This window comes from Temnothorax nylanderi, unplaced genomic scaffold, assembly GCF_030848795.1.
Source record: "Temnothorax nylanderi isolate EJ_2023f unplaced genomic scaffold, tnyl_v1.0 TNYL_tig0044_pilon, whole genome shotgun sequence".
Taxonomy (NCBI): Eukaryota; Metazoa; Arthropoda; class Insecta; order Hymenoptera; family Formicidae; genus Temnothorax; species Temnothorax nylanderi.
In genome coordinates, this window is record NW_027249106.1 from 405,961 (window position 1) to 426,690 (window position 20,730).

The following is a 20,730-nucleotide window of genomic DNA, read 5'->3' on the forward strand; positions in this document are numbered from 1 at the left end:
ACACGTAATTGGCAGTATATATATAAATATAAATTTATATTTATGCATGTAGTAATTAATAGTAATTATATACATACAGTGTATGTAATTGGCAGTAATATCGCGATTATTTTCTTTCTTGCCGTGATTACTGCTTTTAGTACGATTGCGCAATCGTTTTGTTATAGATTAGAAGCATGAAATTGCCTTATGTAATTGTGATTGTTATAAGATTATGCGTGCATGAGTTAATTGAATATTAGGTTTAGAGTAGATTAGAAATCCGAGATTGCTATTAATGCTATGCCATGGCTATAATTTGAAAGAATTATTTGTTTCGTTAATTCCGAATTTCGGCTGTAAATCGCCGACTTTAAAATTGCATAAAAATAAGTAATATGTAATATCGGTAGCGCCGAAAAAAGTAAAAGATCCATCGTTGAAAGAATTGTTTTGTCAGTTGCATAATCAGTGACATACAGACAGTAGCGGATTTTCGCACTTTGAAAACCTATTATAAATTCTTAATCTTAATTTAAAACATTCTACAATGGCGAAGTTCTGGAGGCATCTAATGAAAAGCTTAGCGATCAAACAATCGACTACGATTACGTGCGATCGAACGGTTCGTGAAACCAAGTGCGTTCTATTTCGTATTTTGTATTTTGAATGGTATATTTTGTATACTGCGCGGCGCGGCGTGACGAATATATAATTTTGTTAAGGAGAAATTAAACTACCACTTGGGTTAGATTTTTTAATTTACAAAATACATTGCGTGTACTTGGCGCCTTTTTTTTACCTTTTTTGAAAAAGGTAATTTTTCGTATACTGCGCGGCGCGGCGTGACGAATATATATGGCGTGAATCCGCGATTTTCATCTCTTTCGAAGGTTTCTTCAAAGGTAGAGTGCGTGGGTTAACTTTCAAGTTTATTCAGGGTGTTTGTAAATAAATGTATTTGTGATTAAATTGTGTGTGTGTGTGTTAGTGTGTAATTAATATCTATTTCTGGATAATTTCAGCATTTCCTCGATGGAGCTGATACAGATTTTTAAGACGAGCTGATACGGATTTTGCAACGAGCAGAGCATACTGCAATACATTAGCTGGTGAGTAAAATTATTTACTAATAATTTAAGTACATATATAACTGTGATGACATATATATGTAATTGATATGATTTATTATATATTCCAAATCAAATTACTTAAAAATATTTATTGAACAAATTTTTATATATCCACTTTTTGAACTCTGAGAATTCAAAGAGAACTCTGACCAATTTGAGAATCTTCAATTATTTTCAAACAAGTATTCTCGATGAAAATTTAATATAGACTAGAAAAATATCAAATCACGAATAACTGAATAACTGAATCATTGAATTGAGCCCAGAATATCAATATTATATAATAATCATACATTTAATAAATTAAATCAAAATTAAGTAATAAAATATTAAAATAATTATTTATATATAATTTATTTTACTCTATTTACATAGTTGAGTTTTAGTAAAAATTGATATTAAGGATGGATAAAATATATAATAGAATATTTATAATAACTATAATATATTATTTTTTCCAGGTATAGCTATAGAGCTATTTAGCTAGTGTACAACGACGGTGAGTGAACTCATTTATCATATTTTATTACGCAATCAATTATACATATCATCATGATATGAATCTTATAACATAATACTTACAACGTTGATTATAGCGATTTCGCCTTTTTAATCGACAGGATAAGAATAAACGATTAGTGTAAAATACGATAGCGAATGCTATTCTTTAGTAATATCTTATAATTAGCGTAGTAATATATCGGAGTAATATATGCTAGATTAAAAATCGGGTGATCTTATCATATTATATTTATATATAATCAGGAATGAATTTTTTGACATTGATTATTACCGTCATTATTTGATTCAGAAGCTTTAGGCGCGCGCTTATTGCATCTAATGGAAAATTCGCTCTTAGTTCAAAGTAAAGCGTCTAAAATATCTTGGTAAAATTAATACTTGCGTATATACAAATATCATGTGAGCTAGTAATAATCAGTTGGCGGATAAATGAATGAACGAACGATCGATCATAAGAACGGACGAATGAATGGACAGGCTTGTCCTTGACAGCCGAGTATCTGTAACCTGGCACTCTCGAAACAGTCGCCGCGAGCCGTTTGCTTACGCTTCAGCTTCGCCGACCCTGTAAACACTCTTCCCTTCCTTTATATATACCTTTTATATATTTTAGACCTCCGCTACATGTATATTATTCTTTCAATTTTATTTCATTATTTAGAAAAATGCTTAAACGCAAAATTTACAAAGGGTTAGAAGGTAAGGTAAAGATTTATATGAGTTGAACCAAAGTATATATCTTATATAGAGGACCACGTATATATATGTATAATAGGCGATATGTCTTAAAAATTTTCGAATAAGATATTGCGTAATATGTTTTAATATTGTCAAACTGCAATTAGTTTTATCGGACAGAAACATTTTTTATATAAAATGATATCTATTAGGTAGATTTAAAGTTTATGCTTAAAAATTTGCACGTGTTTTAATAGAAAGTATTCGGCATGAGTAGTGTGATTACGAAAATATTTGGATCGATTGATCCGAATGGATCCAAAAGCATTCCTCGTAAAATTACGTGGTGTAGCTAATATAAGAACGCAATAAAATTACATTCCCGCGTGTATAAATTCCAACGGGTCACAAATATATGTAGCGCGAAATGCACAGGAGCCGGCCTCGACGCGTCTGGAAAAGAAGTAGGGGTAGGAGGTGGTCACTAGCCAGCCCCCTCCCCCCTCGCACTGATAAGGACTCGCGCGATAATAACCACCGTGCCGCACCGCGTGGCGATTTTACTACTCCCATACTTTTCTCTAGCATGATTCGCGCTGCTCCTACCACCGCGACTTCGACATAAGGCACCGACTCTCCCCTCTTGAGTCACCACTCTGCTTACGATCACAGCTCGAATTGGTCGTTCTCTCTCACTCTCTGTCTCTTTCTCTCTCTCTTCTCTCTCTCTCTCTCTCTCTCTCTCTCTCTCTCTCTCTCTCTCTCTCTCTCTCTCTCTCTCTCTGTTCTATTTTACTCTATTCCTTCTGTCACTCTTTCTCTCTCCCTTGCTCTCTGCGACTCGTTTTGTCCTACTCTTCGACCTATTCACTCCCCTCTTCGTCTTTCCTTGTCTGTGCGTTCGTTCTCGCGGTATCTTCGTCTCGCCTTCGTCCAACTCGGGCAGCTCGCTAGCAAACTCGCATCGCCTCGGCCATCCGCGGAGCCGCAATTGCTCGCTCGTTTTGCATCTCTCTCTCTCTCTCTCTCTCTCTCTCTCTCTCTCTCTCTCTCTCTCTCTCTCTCTCTTATTCTCCTTCTTTCTCTTTTCCCCTTTTGTTTTACCGTCTCTTCTAGCTCTGTTCCTCTACCTCTCATTCCATCTCTTTTCCTCTTCTTGCTCCGTTTGCTCTATGCACATAATATACACGAGCCTCGCTCCCGATCATAGAGCAGTGGCGCGAGTTCTCGTACAGCCAGCAAAAGTCCGGATCTTAATTTTCGTCTAGTCGTCGATCGCAGTGTACACACAGCATCAATCGCTCTTCTGATTTTCCGTGCGCGGAAACGAAAGGACAACACGTGATCCTCCGTGAGGTGAGAATGTCGTAGTCGCAGTCACCCTCGCCGAGTAAAGTGCCAAGTCTCTCTTATAGTGCGAATTTCAGATCGAAAAGCAGCCAAACAAGCTATCAAACAAGAAGCCAGAACGCAACGAAGGATAAACACCAAGTGACCTCAAGCGAGCGAGTAATCGCGAGATGAAGAGAAGGAGCGACGACGATGGCAAACCTGTGGCCAAGTATCGGCATCGAGAATACGGTGAGTACCACTTCCACCTTTCGCGATTCCACCTCGCCTTCTCAGGGAGGATATGTCGAGAAAGGATTCTTTGGCTCGATTGAACGTTCGGCGACCGCGCCGTGACGCCTGACGCGTGCGATCGATCGATTTTTGCTCTGCGATCGCGGGCAAGCATCTCCGAACGTATTTTGACAATGAGATGCAACGTCTGAGATAGCATGTACACAGTGTGTCACTAAAGCGCTCAACTGAGTCGGTGGTTCGCGAGTCACTGGAGGCCAGGGGCCGGTCGTGAAGGATGTATATATGTTGGATATCAGAGTGATAACGCTGCCCCTGGTTTTGCGATAACGCCCGCCAGTATATGCATATACTGCTGGCTGGTACAGCCATCAGTTGCATTCAGCTTCGTTGCGTCCGTCGCGAATGTCCTTTCGACATCTTTCGGCGTTACGTTAGTAAGGGCAACTTGCAACATGCAATTTTTCGATTGTTATTTTAAAACTATTTAAAAAATGTACATATATATATAATGATTTTCTGATTTTACAGTTATTACGTTACAAAATGGAAAGTTTCGCGCTAAATTTTAATAATCGTCCTCGATATTTGAATAGAAAAATTTTCTCGTTATACCTAAGTCACATTTCTCTAGAATTTTTGCATTCCAGGTTACATATTTTACTGCGGTTCGATATCATAAATGTTACTTGAGAGTAATGTAAAGATTTTACTTAATCCCAGATAATAATCTAGGATTAAGAAGCGCGCTTTTGTCTCACAATTGTTCAATTGTTATATAGTTGTAAAATACAAAAACAATGAGTCGCGTATCACAAGTTTCTCTTCTGCTATTGAGAGTAATGTTGTTGGAAAACCATCAGTCTTTATATTTAATTATTAGCAAATTTAGTTTATTAAACATAAAATATGCATTTACTAGTTTAGTTTTATTGCAATCATAAAATGAATTTTTTGACTATTTTAAAAAAGCTCGTTCTTCTTTCAAATTGGTCTTAAGGAGCTTTAACTTTTGAAGATATTTTATTATGTCCTGACCAATTAAAATTGGTTTTGTAAACTTGTACGTTTTACATGAAATTTATTATTATTATTATTATAATTATCTCAATACAATCGTACCTTTTAATAATTTAGAAAACGATGACCGTTGTTGAGTATTTCTTGCATCATCGCTTGTGCGGGCGTAATGATCGTTTATGATATGGTCAACTGTATTTATTTGCGGTTTGTGGTAGATAATTATATCACGTAATGCTTCGCGATCGATTATACCAATACCGCGCATAGTAATTACTAATTATTAATAAAGATAATAAACCGCAGCTTTTGAATACACAGCAATTTGATGCTACTGAAATAAAAGAAAAATTATTCGCTTGAAAGTAGCACAGCTATGCAAGGTCAAACAGCCAAATTACGAGCTGCAAAAAAGATGTTAAATTATCTTCTTAATAAAAAAAGTTTATTAACTCAATACAAACAGTTAACGTTTCGACTGTCTTCTTCAGAATGGATTAATATGTAAGAAGAGAAATATCAAAAGCATAAAGACGCATAAATTAAAATACTAAAACATTAAACATTCTCTCAACAATATAATTCAGATAAAAAAACCCCAATTAAATCACAAATATATAAAAACGCTGGAATAATTGATTGAGAGAAGATTTAATTTATGCATCTTTTTATGCTTTTGATATTTACTTCCTTTTTTTCATATTAAATCGTTCTCAAGAAGACTAGCAATAAGTATACAGTCGATACGCTAACTGTTTGTATTGATCGTTTAATAAATTGATTATATTATAATTCAACATTTCTTTTTGGAGCTCGTAATTTGGCCGTTTAACCTTATATTGACGCTACTGACTATAAGACAAACTATAAGAAGATACTTGGGTTATTTCGATGTGTTATGTGTGGGTAATATGTCAAAATATGTGCTTATTCACTAGACGCAGCAAGTTACATGTCAGTTGCTTAAATATTTATACATAATTTTTACGTATGAAAAAATATTGTTTGTATTTATCTATAGATTTTATTTTAATACAAACATACCGCAAAAGCACCGCTTTATTTATTGTCAAACTTACTTGCGCGGAAAGATAGAAAGTTGTATCGTCATCCTCGGCATTTCGATAACAATGTCATAAGGAGTCGTCCTATTGTCGTATTCTGTGCTAATACAGGCGCATCGCTATAGCACCTGTAACAGTCACTTTGACCATTCCCTCGAACGGTTGAATTTTATCGGCTCAATCGTCAGGGTCGCCATTATTTCTATTTAAACACTTGCTCGCTGCGTCACATGTCTCCTGAGTCATTCCAGCGCGTGTCATTTCGTGATGTTTGAAGACGAGCCTTCGATTGCTTTTTGATTCAGACAAGAATTTGTTTCTCGTTACGATAATACATACCTATCGTCTGTTACACTTTTTTTTAATTTAAAAAGAACAGATACGTAAAAATAATGGAAGAATAAATAAAATGTTTAATTTTATTTATTGATTGATTTTTCTGATATATAAAAATAATAGTATGGGAGTGTGGAGAAACTATTTCTAAACATTGAGATATATGACAAAGCAAAAATTTAAATTCTTTGAAATTAACGTGTAGAATTATGATATTGAGTGGCAATAATTCTTATGTGGAACATCGTACGGAATTCTTGAATACAAGCATATCTATGTATACATATGTAAACTTTCTGCTCGAAATATTAATGAACGGAAGATTATTACACGTTGGTATGGCGCGTTGCCATGTTGGGATTCTATATGAGTCACGTGAGTGCGTCTATACAAATGGACCGTTTGCTTTTAATACCGTAATATAATGAGACAAGCTATGGTATCTGGTTTGTTCGGTCCCCATCAAGATGACGAAACTACCGGAACGTCGACGTCCTTTCTTTGTTCGTATTCGCTATTTTGTCAATTCGTAACTCGCACAGTTTCACACTTATATTTACCAGACTTTACGCTCTTGCCAAAAATTCAGTAAATGCTTATTGAAACAATTTTTCATAAAATTTTCGTTGACCTATTGCGCCATTAGTTCCTGCAAACATTTTGAACGAACATGTCAAGATAACAAATATGATATTTTATATAAAGAAGGTGAAGTTCGAAAGATCTTATCGCGTCGAGTCAGGCGATTTCGTACATTCATTTCGTAACTCTTTACGTAAATACGTCGAAAGTGCAAAGTGTCAAGTCGTCCATGCGAGATGTTTTTACAGTTTTGATCAGCTAAAAATTCATAAAAAAGCATTTTGCTTTTTATATGAAAATTTTCTTCATTTTTTTATATTGTAAATTTTTATTTTTATATTTATAGTAAAAATTATGCATTTATTGTCTACTTGTAATCGAACGTTTAATAAATTAATAATTTGATTTTTTTTTTGTTAAAATATATTACGTGGACAAAATTTTATATCGCGTTTCTACCGGTTCAGAAAAAAAGGAAATATACGGTCCTTTAATAATAGAAAGTGAGTAAGCGTAAAAATTGCTCTCTAATCGGAAGCTCATAAACTTAAATGGCCAATAATTTCACGATGACCAATAATTGCACGACTGACCTCAATACTTATTATTCAAAGCTATTTCGAGTTCGAGTTCGAACTTATAAAAGAGGGATGGAAATTTTTAAGGAATCGTGATGTATAGATAGATATCGGAAAAATTTAGGGACGATCGCAATCGTTCTCGTTGTCTACAAAGTTGCCTTCGTCGAAGGCCTGGATTCGCCGTACAGTCGGGTACTTGTGCCTGCGTCGGGTTCAACGTGACGAGGTCACGGTGCCACACAAAAGTCATGGTTCACGTAAACCGATGTACATTAAATCATCGCCATCGTCGTATCAATAGTATAGTCGTTGCCGTCATCCTTCGCTACATCGCGTTGCCGTCGCCTTCCTTCGCTGAATACATTGGCGCATATACTGGATATAATTTAATTTTTCTAGTTATACCTATATTTTAAAAAGTTGCAACTGAAGCTAAAAAATTGATAAGAGATGTGCTATAATTAGTTTGTAGAAATATTCTGGGGACCATATCATCTAATTATAAGATGACAAAAGATAAATCGTATTTTATTGGGTTATCGATAAAGGAAATAACGGGCTGATCGAGTTATGTGATTCAAGCTGTATATATTGAAGTTATAACTTTGTGTCGATTGCATAATTAACATTGCTCGATAACCGACCACAGTGCATTCTGTTGTCGTCACAGCCTCAATCTTGGGTGAATTTATGATTTTCTTCGCATAGCGAAGCCGTTCGTCCTAATAGCTCGCGCGCGATGCAGATCAATTTGTATATTTGATAAAATACGGTTAGATTTTAAAAAGGTTTTAAAACAGAATTTTTACTTTGATTGTTGTCAATAATAGAGACTTTAAAGTTACGTGGAGTTTAATATATAGAAGGAAGAAGAATTAAGAAATGAGACGCGGATGCAGTACAAACTGCACATCCATGTATATTACATTAAACAATCGCGACATTGTAGAATATCATTAACGAAATTTTTGCGTAATGTAGTTTGAAATCTTTACGTGATATAGGTAATCAAAATATTTTCTTCTTTTTTAAAAAATTGTGCTGCTCAAGTTACGGTATTTGTTATTAACAATCGAGTTAAGACCTATTCCACGTACTTAATCTAATTCGATGAAAAAAATAGTCACTAAAATAGTAATTACAGAATAAGCGTATTCTTAATCTGTAGATAAACTGAATGCTGGTTTGGTTACTCTGACATAAACAGTTAGTCTTCTTGTGCTGTGATAATAATTTTTTATTAATAATAAAATTTCTCTCTCGTTAGACAACATCATTAACCCGGATGAAATATATGCACTACTATGTTATTGATCCTTATCATCATGTACATTTTATCGCCTTCTTCGGTCTGGTAACACTTGCAATTTTGCATGTATCATGTTACTGAGTGGATAACGTAACATATCTCTCGTAATTACCGAATAACTGATATGCGTCTCTATCATAATTACTAGGCGAGCTAAGCGAGTTATCGTGGTGTGTCAGAATGTTGTTAGAATATTCGCGTAAATAAAAATTAATCTAATAATAATATCTATATTCGATTATGCTTAGCTGCAACGTGATTCACATTGCATTGATAATCTATCTGCTATTTTGCCTTTTCCCAGATATATTCATATATGCATCGTATGTATACAATATTATAACTTACACACATGCGATATATTCACAATTAATTTCATGCGTATGATTGTTTATAATTGCAACAGTAACACGATTTCAATGCTTTATTATTACATACATACACATACGGAATACGCATTAGAGTGTAGGTATTTTTTACAATGGGTACTCATAAATAGAAACAGAGAATATTAATAAAGAAAGTCAAGAGATTTTTTGTTTACGTTTTTTGTTAAATGGCTATGAGATATAACTATGAAATGAGATGAAATAACCTAGTATAACCTTTAACTGTGTAGAGATTTACGATGTATAATTTACGCTTTCTGAACGCTCTACAAACTGTGAAAGTTCCAAGTCCATCCACGTTATCGGATGTTTTACAACTAAGACAGTCTTACGTCACGGTCATAGTACACGACAACAATCATGTCACTTATCCAAATTTCATGCCTTTTCTGTTTCTACGTATTAATATGATCCTCATGTTCTGGTTGTAATTATTGATACCGTCCTATAATGATAGCGATTTAATCTAATCAATCGCATTTTGACACTGTTTTGTTTAACCCTTAATGTGCATACGTGGCCGCGTGGGTCTACGGCGTTCGAGCCAAAGTGATATCTGCTCGTAACTGTAAAACTTGCAAGCCTGTCAGAAGATATTAAATAAACGATGTTTATCAAAATGACTATAAAATCGTCAACTACAATGTAGACAGATGTTTCATGAATTTTTTAGATTTTTTAAAATAGATACTTTAAGGTAGGGAAAAATAGCGTGGAACGTGACAGATCACGTATGCACCTTAAAAGGTACCGAAAAAACGTATGCACATTAAAGGTTAAATTTTATTCATGAATCTTAAAATGCAAAATACCTAGAGTTTTAATAATAATCATTATCATGATATAGTAGAGCTAATAAGATTTTAGAATTTTGTAAATTAACGTTTACAATTGTAATTTATAATAATTTGAATTAATATACAATTGTAAATGTTAATTTGATTATACAGTAATTTTATGTTATTTATTTTTATATGAAATTCTCTCATATGGCGTATAAAATCATTTAAACTGTTATCGGAATTAATGTTATTGTGATCATTGAGGCGGTTGGAAAATAGATAGAAAAGATAGGGAAAGACGAGATAGGAAAGATGAGTTTATGAAGAGAAGAATAGCATGCTTGGGATGCTCCAAAATGGCCGCTTCAGTGGAAGGCGAATGGCCCGTTATGAGGAATCAAGTTCTTCCTACTAAGTTAGCTCCGCCTTCGTCTAAATTTGTCTGCTAACTCTTGGCTTGATCATTTCAGTTTTAATTCATTAATTGGCAAGCATTCTGCAAGTTGTTTGTATGTTATTTTGTTACAAATATATATTACAAGTTACACTACAATTTAGAATTATATTAATCCTTAATTGAGTCTAAAGTTTTTATAAATCAAGGTTTACGATTATTTTATGAAATCATCTTAGGTAATAATTTTATAACGTTCGACAAAAATATTGTATTGTATCAAGCCATCAGCCTTTATTTTTATACGATTTGACGCGTTGTCTACATTCATATTAGGTATTTTTTTTCGATATCTGTGTAATTGGAAATTTTTAATTGATTTATGCCACGTATTAATCCTTCAAAATTAGATGTAATTAGATGTTTTAAATAATAATATTTTAATTTCTTTCATTTTGAAAGAATAATTAAGTGCGATATAATAAAAAAAAAAAATTATACATATTGGCCATTGTCATGCATATAGCTCTTCGGAACTCGGAATTCGTCAAAATGTTTTTATCCATCGTTACACAATGCCATGTCTCATTCCGGACCCTATTTTTAAGCTTGTCTCTTATCGTGTTCCCATGAATTATGCTTGTTTTGCTTCTCACGAGGATGTATTGTACTTGTATCGGAAAACCGGCAATAATAGGTAGCTGACGGTCTGTCGTGTAATGGAGACGAATAGATAATACTGCACTTCACCCAAGACTGAGAAATGCCCATTTTTCGAAAAGGAAAAATTGTCCCCATAAATGAGGTACACGTTGCAGACAATAACTCAGAACATCTTTTTTCGAGGAAAGCATTAAAGAAAAGCTAATACTTCTTGCGTTAGTTTTGGGAGATTATGGAATTTTTTGTGTAGTTATGTATTTTTTAAATGCACTGCGTCTAGACAGTAGTTTTGAAGGATAAATTTGAAACACAAAAATCTTTAAACACCTAAGTATACAATTCGACAAGGTATCTATTTTGTTTTATGACTCTTTCTATATTATTCTTTCTATACATTTTAATATTTTGAGGTTTTACAAAATAGACCTATGTCATTAGGCTAAAATAGAATTTCACAGAAAGGGAATATAAAGAGGATTATAACATTTTATGAAGAGTTAATTAATATTTTGATAGCTTCGTCGGAGTTGCCAGCCGCGTCATTTAGTTCAAGGAATCGGTTTACCATATGGAAATTTGACGTTGCTCGTTACGTAAGGATAGCTAATATGGTTGAACCATCGACGATGAATAGCGAGTCAGAAATAATTCATGTAAGCTTAACCATTCTTTATTTTGATAATATCGTTCTTTAACCAACACAAAAAATGATATAAATAATCACATAGAATGTAATATAGAAATATGTAATTTGTTAAAAGTAAAAAAATTAGTTCTAATAGTTTTGATTTCCTTGAAAGAGGTATAAAAATACAGTAAATAATTCCTTTTTTATATAATAATTTTTTCGATCTCTGATTTTATGAACGATTTTATCAAGAATTGAAGAGTTTATTCCGAAATTATTTTAAAATTATTCATAAACAGGACGATTAAGTTATGGAAAACTTAATAATTAGGTTTGCTTGTAATCTCCATTTATTGCTTATATATAGATATAAGACAGTTTAACAAATAAACTTTTCAATTCTGATATTTAGAAATTGGTAATCAAAGTGTAAATATATAACAGTGTCAATATAGTTCCTAACTAAATAGAAAGTACTTCCTATAGAGGAATGTTTAAGGGGGGGGGGAGAGGGAGAGAGAGAGAGAGAGAGAGAGAAAGAGGACCGAAAGGCTTGTGTCGCGAGTGTCGCGACGAAGTTTTTCCACACCGCATCAGGTAGTCGTCGCTGTTACGTCATTTAGGGTCGGCGGTAGGCATTGTTTTCGAGTTTCCTGAAACGGCTCTACGTGCAGAGTTCGTGCAAGTACAAAACGTCTTGGGCCGTCGCATTCAACGATACAACGAACATGGATTGTGTGTAAGCTAGCATACCGGGTGTCGCCGGAAAGTAACATGGAACACTATTGTTGTATAATTATTTTAAAATACCGTTTGTACACTACATTCTAAATTCATTAAAAATTTAATTGTTTCTGTTTTGTGATATTTCTTATTAATTTTTCTCAAAACACACACATTTTCTAAACATTTAGCACCGCAAATCGATGAATCCATGATTTTACAGCGAATACGCTATAAAAAAATTAAACTTGTAAATCCGTATCTGAATTGCAATGAATCGCAATGAAAGTGATAAGTATAATATTGCTTTTATTTAACAAAAATTATTATCATTAATTGGTAGGGCGTGGTTATTTTATATATTTCTTCTAATTCTAAAATGGGGAAATAATTTTTAATTGATTTTATTTAAATATTTTTTATCGCATGGTAGACGGATGGAAAATATCTTATATACGTATTATTTATTTCTCATACGACAGCAAACTAACTCACTTTAATTGCAAGTACGAACGACGATAAGCTAGCTATTTCGTAACACAGACCAAGACGATAGCGTATGAAAGAAGCATAACCATGTCTGCTTGATCTTTAGCGAAAATATTTCGTCCGGTAGATATGTTTTGCTTAGCGAACCACTTTCTTCGATGCGGCATCATTTCCGCCGATTTATTTCCACTGCAGTGTTGCAAATTTCTTTTTCTTAATATCCAATAACTGATAGCAATAATATTAACGATATTAATATAACGAAAACGTATCTCGTATCTCTATCGGACACCGACAAATTAGATATATTTCCGATATTTTTATTAGAAAGAATTATATCATTTTGATTTATTTATTAGGCGGAAAGAGAGAAAAAGTGAGAGAAATTTTACGCGATTTTGTTTTGCACCATCTCAACAAAAGTCCACACGTGTAATCGCGGTCTCACAGATGCGGCAATTTCACCGGGAAGCAAATCAGTGGCACAATTCAGAGACACGTTTCTTGCTTTCGCAATCGCTCGAGCGCGCTCCAGCATTGTATACGTGCCACTCCAGCGTCTCCCCGTGCACTTTCTCCCACCTTGGGATCGCGTCTTCGTTTTTGACCGGAAGTCAGCCTCTTCGAAGACAGACTTCCGCGACGATTTCGCTCCGAATTGTCCATGTAATGTGAACCATAGAGCAGGAGAAAGAAGAAGAAGGAAGAAGAAAGCACTTTTATTAAGCGGTCCAATGCACGGCGTACTGTATCGTCTGCGGCTCTCGCGGTGACTGATTTCACGAAATGTCGAGTGCGTGATAATGCACACACAGAGAACGACTAAATGCCGACGATATCTGGCTTATGCACTGGGTTTTATCTTGGTGGCGTGGTGCGCGAAATGGTGGGTGGCTCTCTATCGAGCCCCGGTGTACCAGCCGCGAGCGATAGGACTTATCTCACGATATACCTATACGAGGTACCTGACGAAACCTGACTTGAGCTGCGCGCATTATAAACACCCGTGATTGACATATACCAATTCCGCGCAGTGTGCATCTTCGAGTCGCGAATAGCAGACAGCGTACGTATATTTCCTTCCGACGTAAAAATTATTTGGAAATTCTTAGGGAAAAAAAAACGTTATTGACTCTCAAACATTGATGCATATTTTCTTATGCATGTGTGAAAAAAATCTTTTGTGATATTAATTCTTTTTTTTTAGAATCGAGAGTTGCCCGTAAGAAATAATCCAAAATTCATGTTTGGTATTTACATAGTGAGATTCCTTAATTGTTTAACTTGATATCTATTTTTGATAGAAAATACAACTTTAATTATATATTTTTTTATTTTAGTGGGTTATGTATTAGGCATCACGTATAAATGTCCGCATGTCGCTTAATACTACATCGCGATCTGCGAGTTGAGTAAAATAAAACAAGTCAGTTATCTTGTAGTTCGAAATTAGATGACTAAGGATAACCATAATAGTAATTTTGAAAGTCGATGCGTTTTCTATAATCATATAAGCTGCCGGTGACTACATCATCTCGATATGTTTATAGATGCAAATGGGTTAAATCTTTAATTTTCTCATCCAACTGATTTTTGCTGATGTCTGGCAAATCACGTGTAAGAGACATATCCTTGTCAGTTGACCTCAGGAAAGTTCGTACTTTTGCGCATATATTTCTACAGATACTTCATTTTTTGGATTTAATTACCAAGATACTTAATAATAAATAAAAATTACTGTACATTATTTTTACTATACATAATTTTTTTTAAATAAAGAATCGATTGCAACTTTATCGAAAAATTTCTAACCGAAAAATGCAATAGTTTCGAGACACTCTCTATAATTGTATAAGTCTGACGAAAAACTTCACTCATTGTCAGCCAATCGATTTTAGAATGTATAAGACGACAGTGAGTCTAATGAGACGCGTGTAGATGTCGGGGTATTATCGTTCAGATAAGAATCTGTTCGGGTTCCGACATCTGACACGATTCTCGATACTGATCCGTATGCTTTGTTTACCCTGGGATCCTTTATGAATCACATGTGGCTATGAGTAAACCCTGCAATTAATCTCTCTACCCTTTTCCGGAAGCTTCAGCGTTGATCATTTCTAATCCAGACATTCCGATCGTGACTACATTCACATTTCTCTCATATGACCTACGCACGATGAACCAGGTTCAGGTTCATACTTAAATGCAGTGTATACTAAATGTAACAAGGGTATCGATACGCGGCGTCCTTGAAAATGTTGTTATACATATTTCTTTCTCTCGGAATTCTTTGACAAATTTTAAGTATCGTGCAGCATTTTTTTTGTCTTTATTGATGAAGAGCTTGAATAGTTCTTTCCTAACTAATTCTAAATCTAAAAATATAACTTGTTAAAATAAAGCTAAAATCGTTAAAATTTTTACAGAAGATGAATATCGTTCTCTGTTATTATTACACAACTAACCTGTACCTGTACAACTCACAAAATGAAAAAGAGGAGCTATACTAATAAACTTACGCCTTACTGAGAGCCACTGTCGGCTTGCAACTAGTTCAGATAAGGTATCGCCCGGCGGTCGTTGCGCGCGATAGCGCTTCGCAGTGCGGCCCCGATGTAACGCATCGCCACGCATTTACGATTCCTACAAATGCATGCAGACATTTATGCGTCTTCCATAGGCATAAACGTGTGCATATGCAGAGTAGAAAAAGAGAACGTAAAAGAGAAAGAAAGAAACGTATATTGCGTGTAAAGAATTAAGTGAACTTGTCACCCGTACATTTTCTCGATGTTGCCTAATGTTTCAATTGATTATCTTATCATTCTTATTGAAAACGGACTGCAGATTTACATTATCATACATTTTATCATATACGATATAACTTCTTAATCTTTAATGTCGTTGAGTAAACCTACATATGAAAAGTTTTGTTTAAATAAAGTCAACTTGAAATTGTAAATTAAAATTATAAATTCTTTCAATAATTCCAGAGAGTATCTATTTCAAGTTAAGACTGTTAAAATTTTATTTGATAGGAATGAAACTTTATTAATCACGAAACTGTCATATTACTGTTATACATATATATGTAACTTGTAGGTTACACAAAAGCGCAAATTTATGGAAACTCTAAAAGATAGAAGATAAGAGATTGTAGACATCGCGTACAAGGATGTCGAACTTTCTTACTCATTTTAGCAGTGATATGGTCCTTACGTTAGAATGATAATCACGCGTGTCGAGTAGTACGAGAGCGTAGTATAACAACTCGCGTTGTTGATAGGGTAATCTCTTGCGGCAGAGATTAGCCAAGGACGCGGAGATAAACTTCTGCATCGTTAACACCCCTTCTCTCACTTCTCTGCACCTTAACGCTGTGTGGACTCGTACTCTCTCGTTCCCATGATACGGTTCTATTTTCTCCCTTGCTGCACTCGTGACTCGTGACAATTATAATGACGTTACAGAGCGTTCTAATCGGATATATATAACGATAGCCTGTCACGCTGCGTAAGTATTCACAGAGAATTGAGATCGTGTCTGAAAAATTTCTCCATACTAAAGCAAAGATTTTTGGAAATAACTTATACATATTTATCTTATCTATCGTTAAAAGACGATTGCCTTGGCGGCTCGACGGTTTATTCCTACACCTGGTTGTGGGGGTTGTACTTGAATCCTCTTCAAACGTGGCTTTCTTCGAGGGGTAGACAGCTGAACAGCCCGCGTCGTCCGCCCTCCGTGTCTCCGTGGGGTCGCGGCCAGTGATAAGAGGTAAAAAGGCGGTTATTTTCCCATACGTGCCGAAGCGGAAACGCCGCGCCGCATCGCGTAGTGTCGCACCAGGGAGTGCGAATGCGCCCCATGCGGGTTTTATCGTGCATGTATAAAATGTACCTCGTCGTCGAGTCGGCCCACTTTATGAACGTTGCTCGCAGTTCATGCTAATGAGCACATGGATTGCATCGCCGCTAGAAGCTAAGGATTTCGTAGGTTGTCGTCGTTTTTTTGCGAAATATAGAAAGTTTATACTACGATCATTAAGATGATTTAAAAAAATATATATTTTTTTTGTTTTCTTGCGTTTATGTAACACACTAAGGCAATTAATTCGATATGTTAATATATCTTTTTTCTGATAGAGAAACACTTTGCCATATTTTTTTTTTATTCTAAAAGAAAGAAGAGCGATTTTTTTAGCTATTAAATATTAAAAAATATATATATACGTTTGTATAGATATCGATTAGTAAAATAATCCTTTTTGACAAAACTGAAACATATCGATCTCATGAGAAAAACGCTTTATAACAAAGATTTTTTAGGAACACGAGAAAAAAACAGATCTTTTCTAGCACAACGGATTTTTTCTATGACGCAAAATATAAACGAAATTAAATTGGCAAATTGAAATTTTGGTAATCTTGAATAGTAAAGGGATATTTTAATTACAGATATTTAACATAAAATTGCTGTATTAAAAAGAATATGTGAAGATAAGAAATAACTATGGAATAGAAATATTTAGTATTAGATTAGAGAGATAGAGGGAGGGAGACTCTTTTTATTCGTTACATGTTTTGGAACAAAGTTCTTCATATGTCTGTATTATATATCAGTCCCTCAGGAACCAAAGCCGCCCCTGAAAACGCCCCCAAGACTCATATGGTTATCTGCGTGTACCAGACATGTACAGCCTGTCAAAACACAGTAATCGTTCTACGATGTGAGCTGTTTCTCTTGTATGCAGGGATGTTAATCAGTTATTGGAAATTATGATACGTTGCATTTTGCGATAAATATGATATTATTCAAACATTTCCAGATTTTGTGCCTTAAGTAACATTGATTACTATTGCTGCTCAGATGTCGAGAAGCTTGTTTTAGATTCACAAAGTAGTATCACGCACATATTTCAACAAAAAATGATGTTATGTTTTATGTAATATAACACTTACATCAACTATAATTAATTGAAGAAAAATTTATGCTATATAATTTAAAAAAAGGTATTGAATTTTTCTAATTTAACATGATTAAAATCGGTGTCAAAGAGACGGCATGAGAGTCACTGATGTGGGGGGGAACGAAGGTGACGGTAAATCGAGGGAGAAGGACGTAGGAAAGCGTACGAGGTATTATAACAAACTGCCGTGCAATATTTTATGGGTTCCATAAGGAAATGTCGTGACTCGCGATTGTTCCGCGTGTAATACCGGTGTAAAGGCGATCGACTTGGAGCAATAATTAATGCGAGAAATACGGATCGTTCCAACGGGAAAATAAGCCCGCTCTTCGCGTTCTACCTTTACGTCAACGCGCGTTACGATTTTCAATTCGTTGCGCCAGAAGCGCGTTAGCACAAGGAACATTCTTTGACACAATAAACGTCAATTTTATTTTCAAATTATTTCATAGTTGCTGCATTAGTAGCGATAATATATCCAACTTTCATGTCAATTATCAATTCATGAACGATGCAAATATTTCAACAATCGCTGAATTAATGCTGATGTCAGTAAACAGATATAATATAACGTATTAAATGATGCGCAATGCAACAAATGTAATTTAATTAATGCACTATAATGAATGCTATATGTCATTTACCATCTTATTAATAATAAAATTATATAAAATTTTGTAGTTTTTTTTTAATTTTATCGTAAGTTTTGCCGGCAAGTTGTAATAAAGTAAACTGAAAAATTTCAATAACTCGATTCCTCTGAAAAATTCCTTGCAACCGAATACTTCGGAGGAGATTTAACTACCGTTGGTCACTCCGCACTCGCCGCTGCATGTAACTGCATTTACGCAATGCGCTTCTCGGTGCGGTCTCGTGCGGCATCGCACTCGCGCATATATGTCGCGCGAATACGACGTCGTCATGCACGTCATATATGCACAATGCATTGCTGTTCTGCGAGCTAATGCCATCTGTGACTCACGACATGAACAACGCCACGTGACATCTGCAGTTTGTCAGGCAAAGTCCCGATATTATTTTTTCAGAAAAAATTAATTTGAAATATTATATCTTTATCTTTCTTTTTGTGCAATGATAAACCATACATGTTTAAAATATAATGATTAATTTTCTATATATATATATATATATATATATATATATAGAAGCATTTGGCTACCTACACATATACATTTACGTATATAGCGCAAACAAAGCGTAATTCGAGAGCATTTCAGATATGTTAATAGTGAAGCTAATACTAGACTGAAATATATATGATTCATTGATTCATATCATGTTTAGAAAATTATTAGATATATCATAATATTACGTTAGTGTTATCTTTATTAAAAATCCCTTTAGTGTTCTTTATTAAAATATAATTCAATCGAGAGAAGTAAAAATTGCGCATTTGCAGCTGCAACGTGTAGTTGCTAACAATGCAGATTCTTTAAGTCTCGGTGATGTTTCCCTTTTACGACCAATGGTCCGTACGTTCCCCTTTTTATGGAGAGGTCTCATAAAATCTTAATCCTACGCAACAAAAAGTACTGCCGTTAAATAATAACGGTACAAATATTTGTCGTCGTCCTTTCTTGAGAGAGAGGCGGCCGGCTAGTCGTCGCGTCGCCACGTCGGTTTAGGCACTGTAAACTTATGTGCGCCAAACGGAACGGTCGACTGTGTAGAAATCGGGGTTTCCCGTAAAATTCTGTCTGGTCCCTTCACTCGCATTCCTTCTAGCTAATTCTCACGGTATTTTTTTTAAGGAAGATTTGCAACCTGTTCCAAGATATATATATGATGTATAGGAATACAATACAGACGCAGGTCTAGTCGCTTTTTTAAATTCTTAATAAGAAAGGTTTTTTAAATTCAAAAGCTCGCGTATATATAATTGGTATGTATAAGATATATATATAACACATATTTTTAGCTTTATTCAATTTGCGAAATTAATTTTAACAACAAATTTACTGATAAACATCGACTACTTGATATCTACGACATGATGCCTTTTATTATAAATTATTGAACTTGAAAACTGAGAAACCATTGCCACTTTGATTTTTTAGTAACAAAAAACGAGTTGAACCATACGGGTGGATTTGTAGCTATAAGTGTCTAGCCACAAAACATCGGATTATCGAGCATTTCGACGCGGAAGGCACGTCCAGAGCAACGAGGACGTTATCCTAGTGATAACACGGACCCTAATTGTTATGTTTTCGTCGTTTCCGCGCGAAAAGCGGCGACTAAGTAATAATGCCCGGTACGGCCCAGCAAGGCGGTCAGACCCGTTTGACCAGAAATGCGTAACGTGCTCAATACGGACGTGTTTGATAAATAAATGCGCCATGATTTCCGGTTACGATCGTGGGAGTGTCTTTGCGAACTTCCCACGAAGAAGTCTCTATTGCTAATATAGGTATTAAACCGTGTTACATTTAACAAACTCTAGCGAAGAAAAGCTTATTTACGCGAGAAGCTTATAGATTGACGAGTTATAATATGATATCTAATCGTTAAAAAAGATAATAAAGCGATATATCAAAAATTTTGTATATTAAAAATATATAAAAAGAACTTTAATGTTAACTTCTGAACTTAAATATCATTTAAACATTTTTAATATTTTGGAAGCAAGTATAGATTATTTGATGCATATTACTTTTGTAACACTTTTGTCACGCTAAAACATTACTTTCAATTATGACTATTTAAAATTAAAATAAACTAGATATTCCTATTCACATGTTGCAAATTTTAAATGAATATAATAATTAGTAGCAACTTCATGCTAGTATCATCGAAGGATGGGACAGATCGTGGCAGCATGAGTATTCTTTTTCCCTCCTCTCTTTTATTTTTCTCACTCTCTCCTTTTTTTTAAAGTAGATTT

At 34.6% G+C, this 20,730-nt stretch overlaps 1 protein-coding gene across 3 annotated transcripts in view; it reads left to right on the forward strand.

Moving 5' to 3' along the window:
- The first annotated feature begins 2,850 nt into the window (after positions 1 to 2,850).
- LOC139771767 (uncharacterized) overlaps positions 2,851 to 20,730 on the forward strand; it is a 56,647-nt gene continuing 38,767 nt past the window's right edge. The window contains exons 1-2 of one of the 3 annotated variants that reach the window (XM_071704791.1): positions 2,851 to 3,668; positions 3,728 to 3,893. In XM_071704791.1, coding sequence (XP_071560892.1) covers positions 3,833 to 3,893 — 61 coding nt within the window. In that variant the 5' untranslated portion in view covers positions 2,851 to 3,668; positions 3,728 to 3,832. Of the gene's footprint in view, positions 3,894 to 20,730 lie in introns of all 3 variants that reach the window. The other 2 variants (XM_071704792.1, XM_071704793.1) reach the window with 2 other exon arrangements.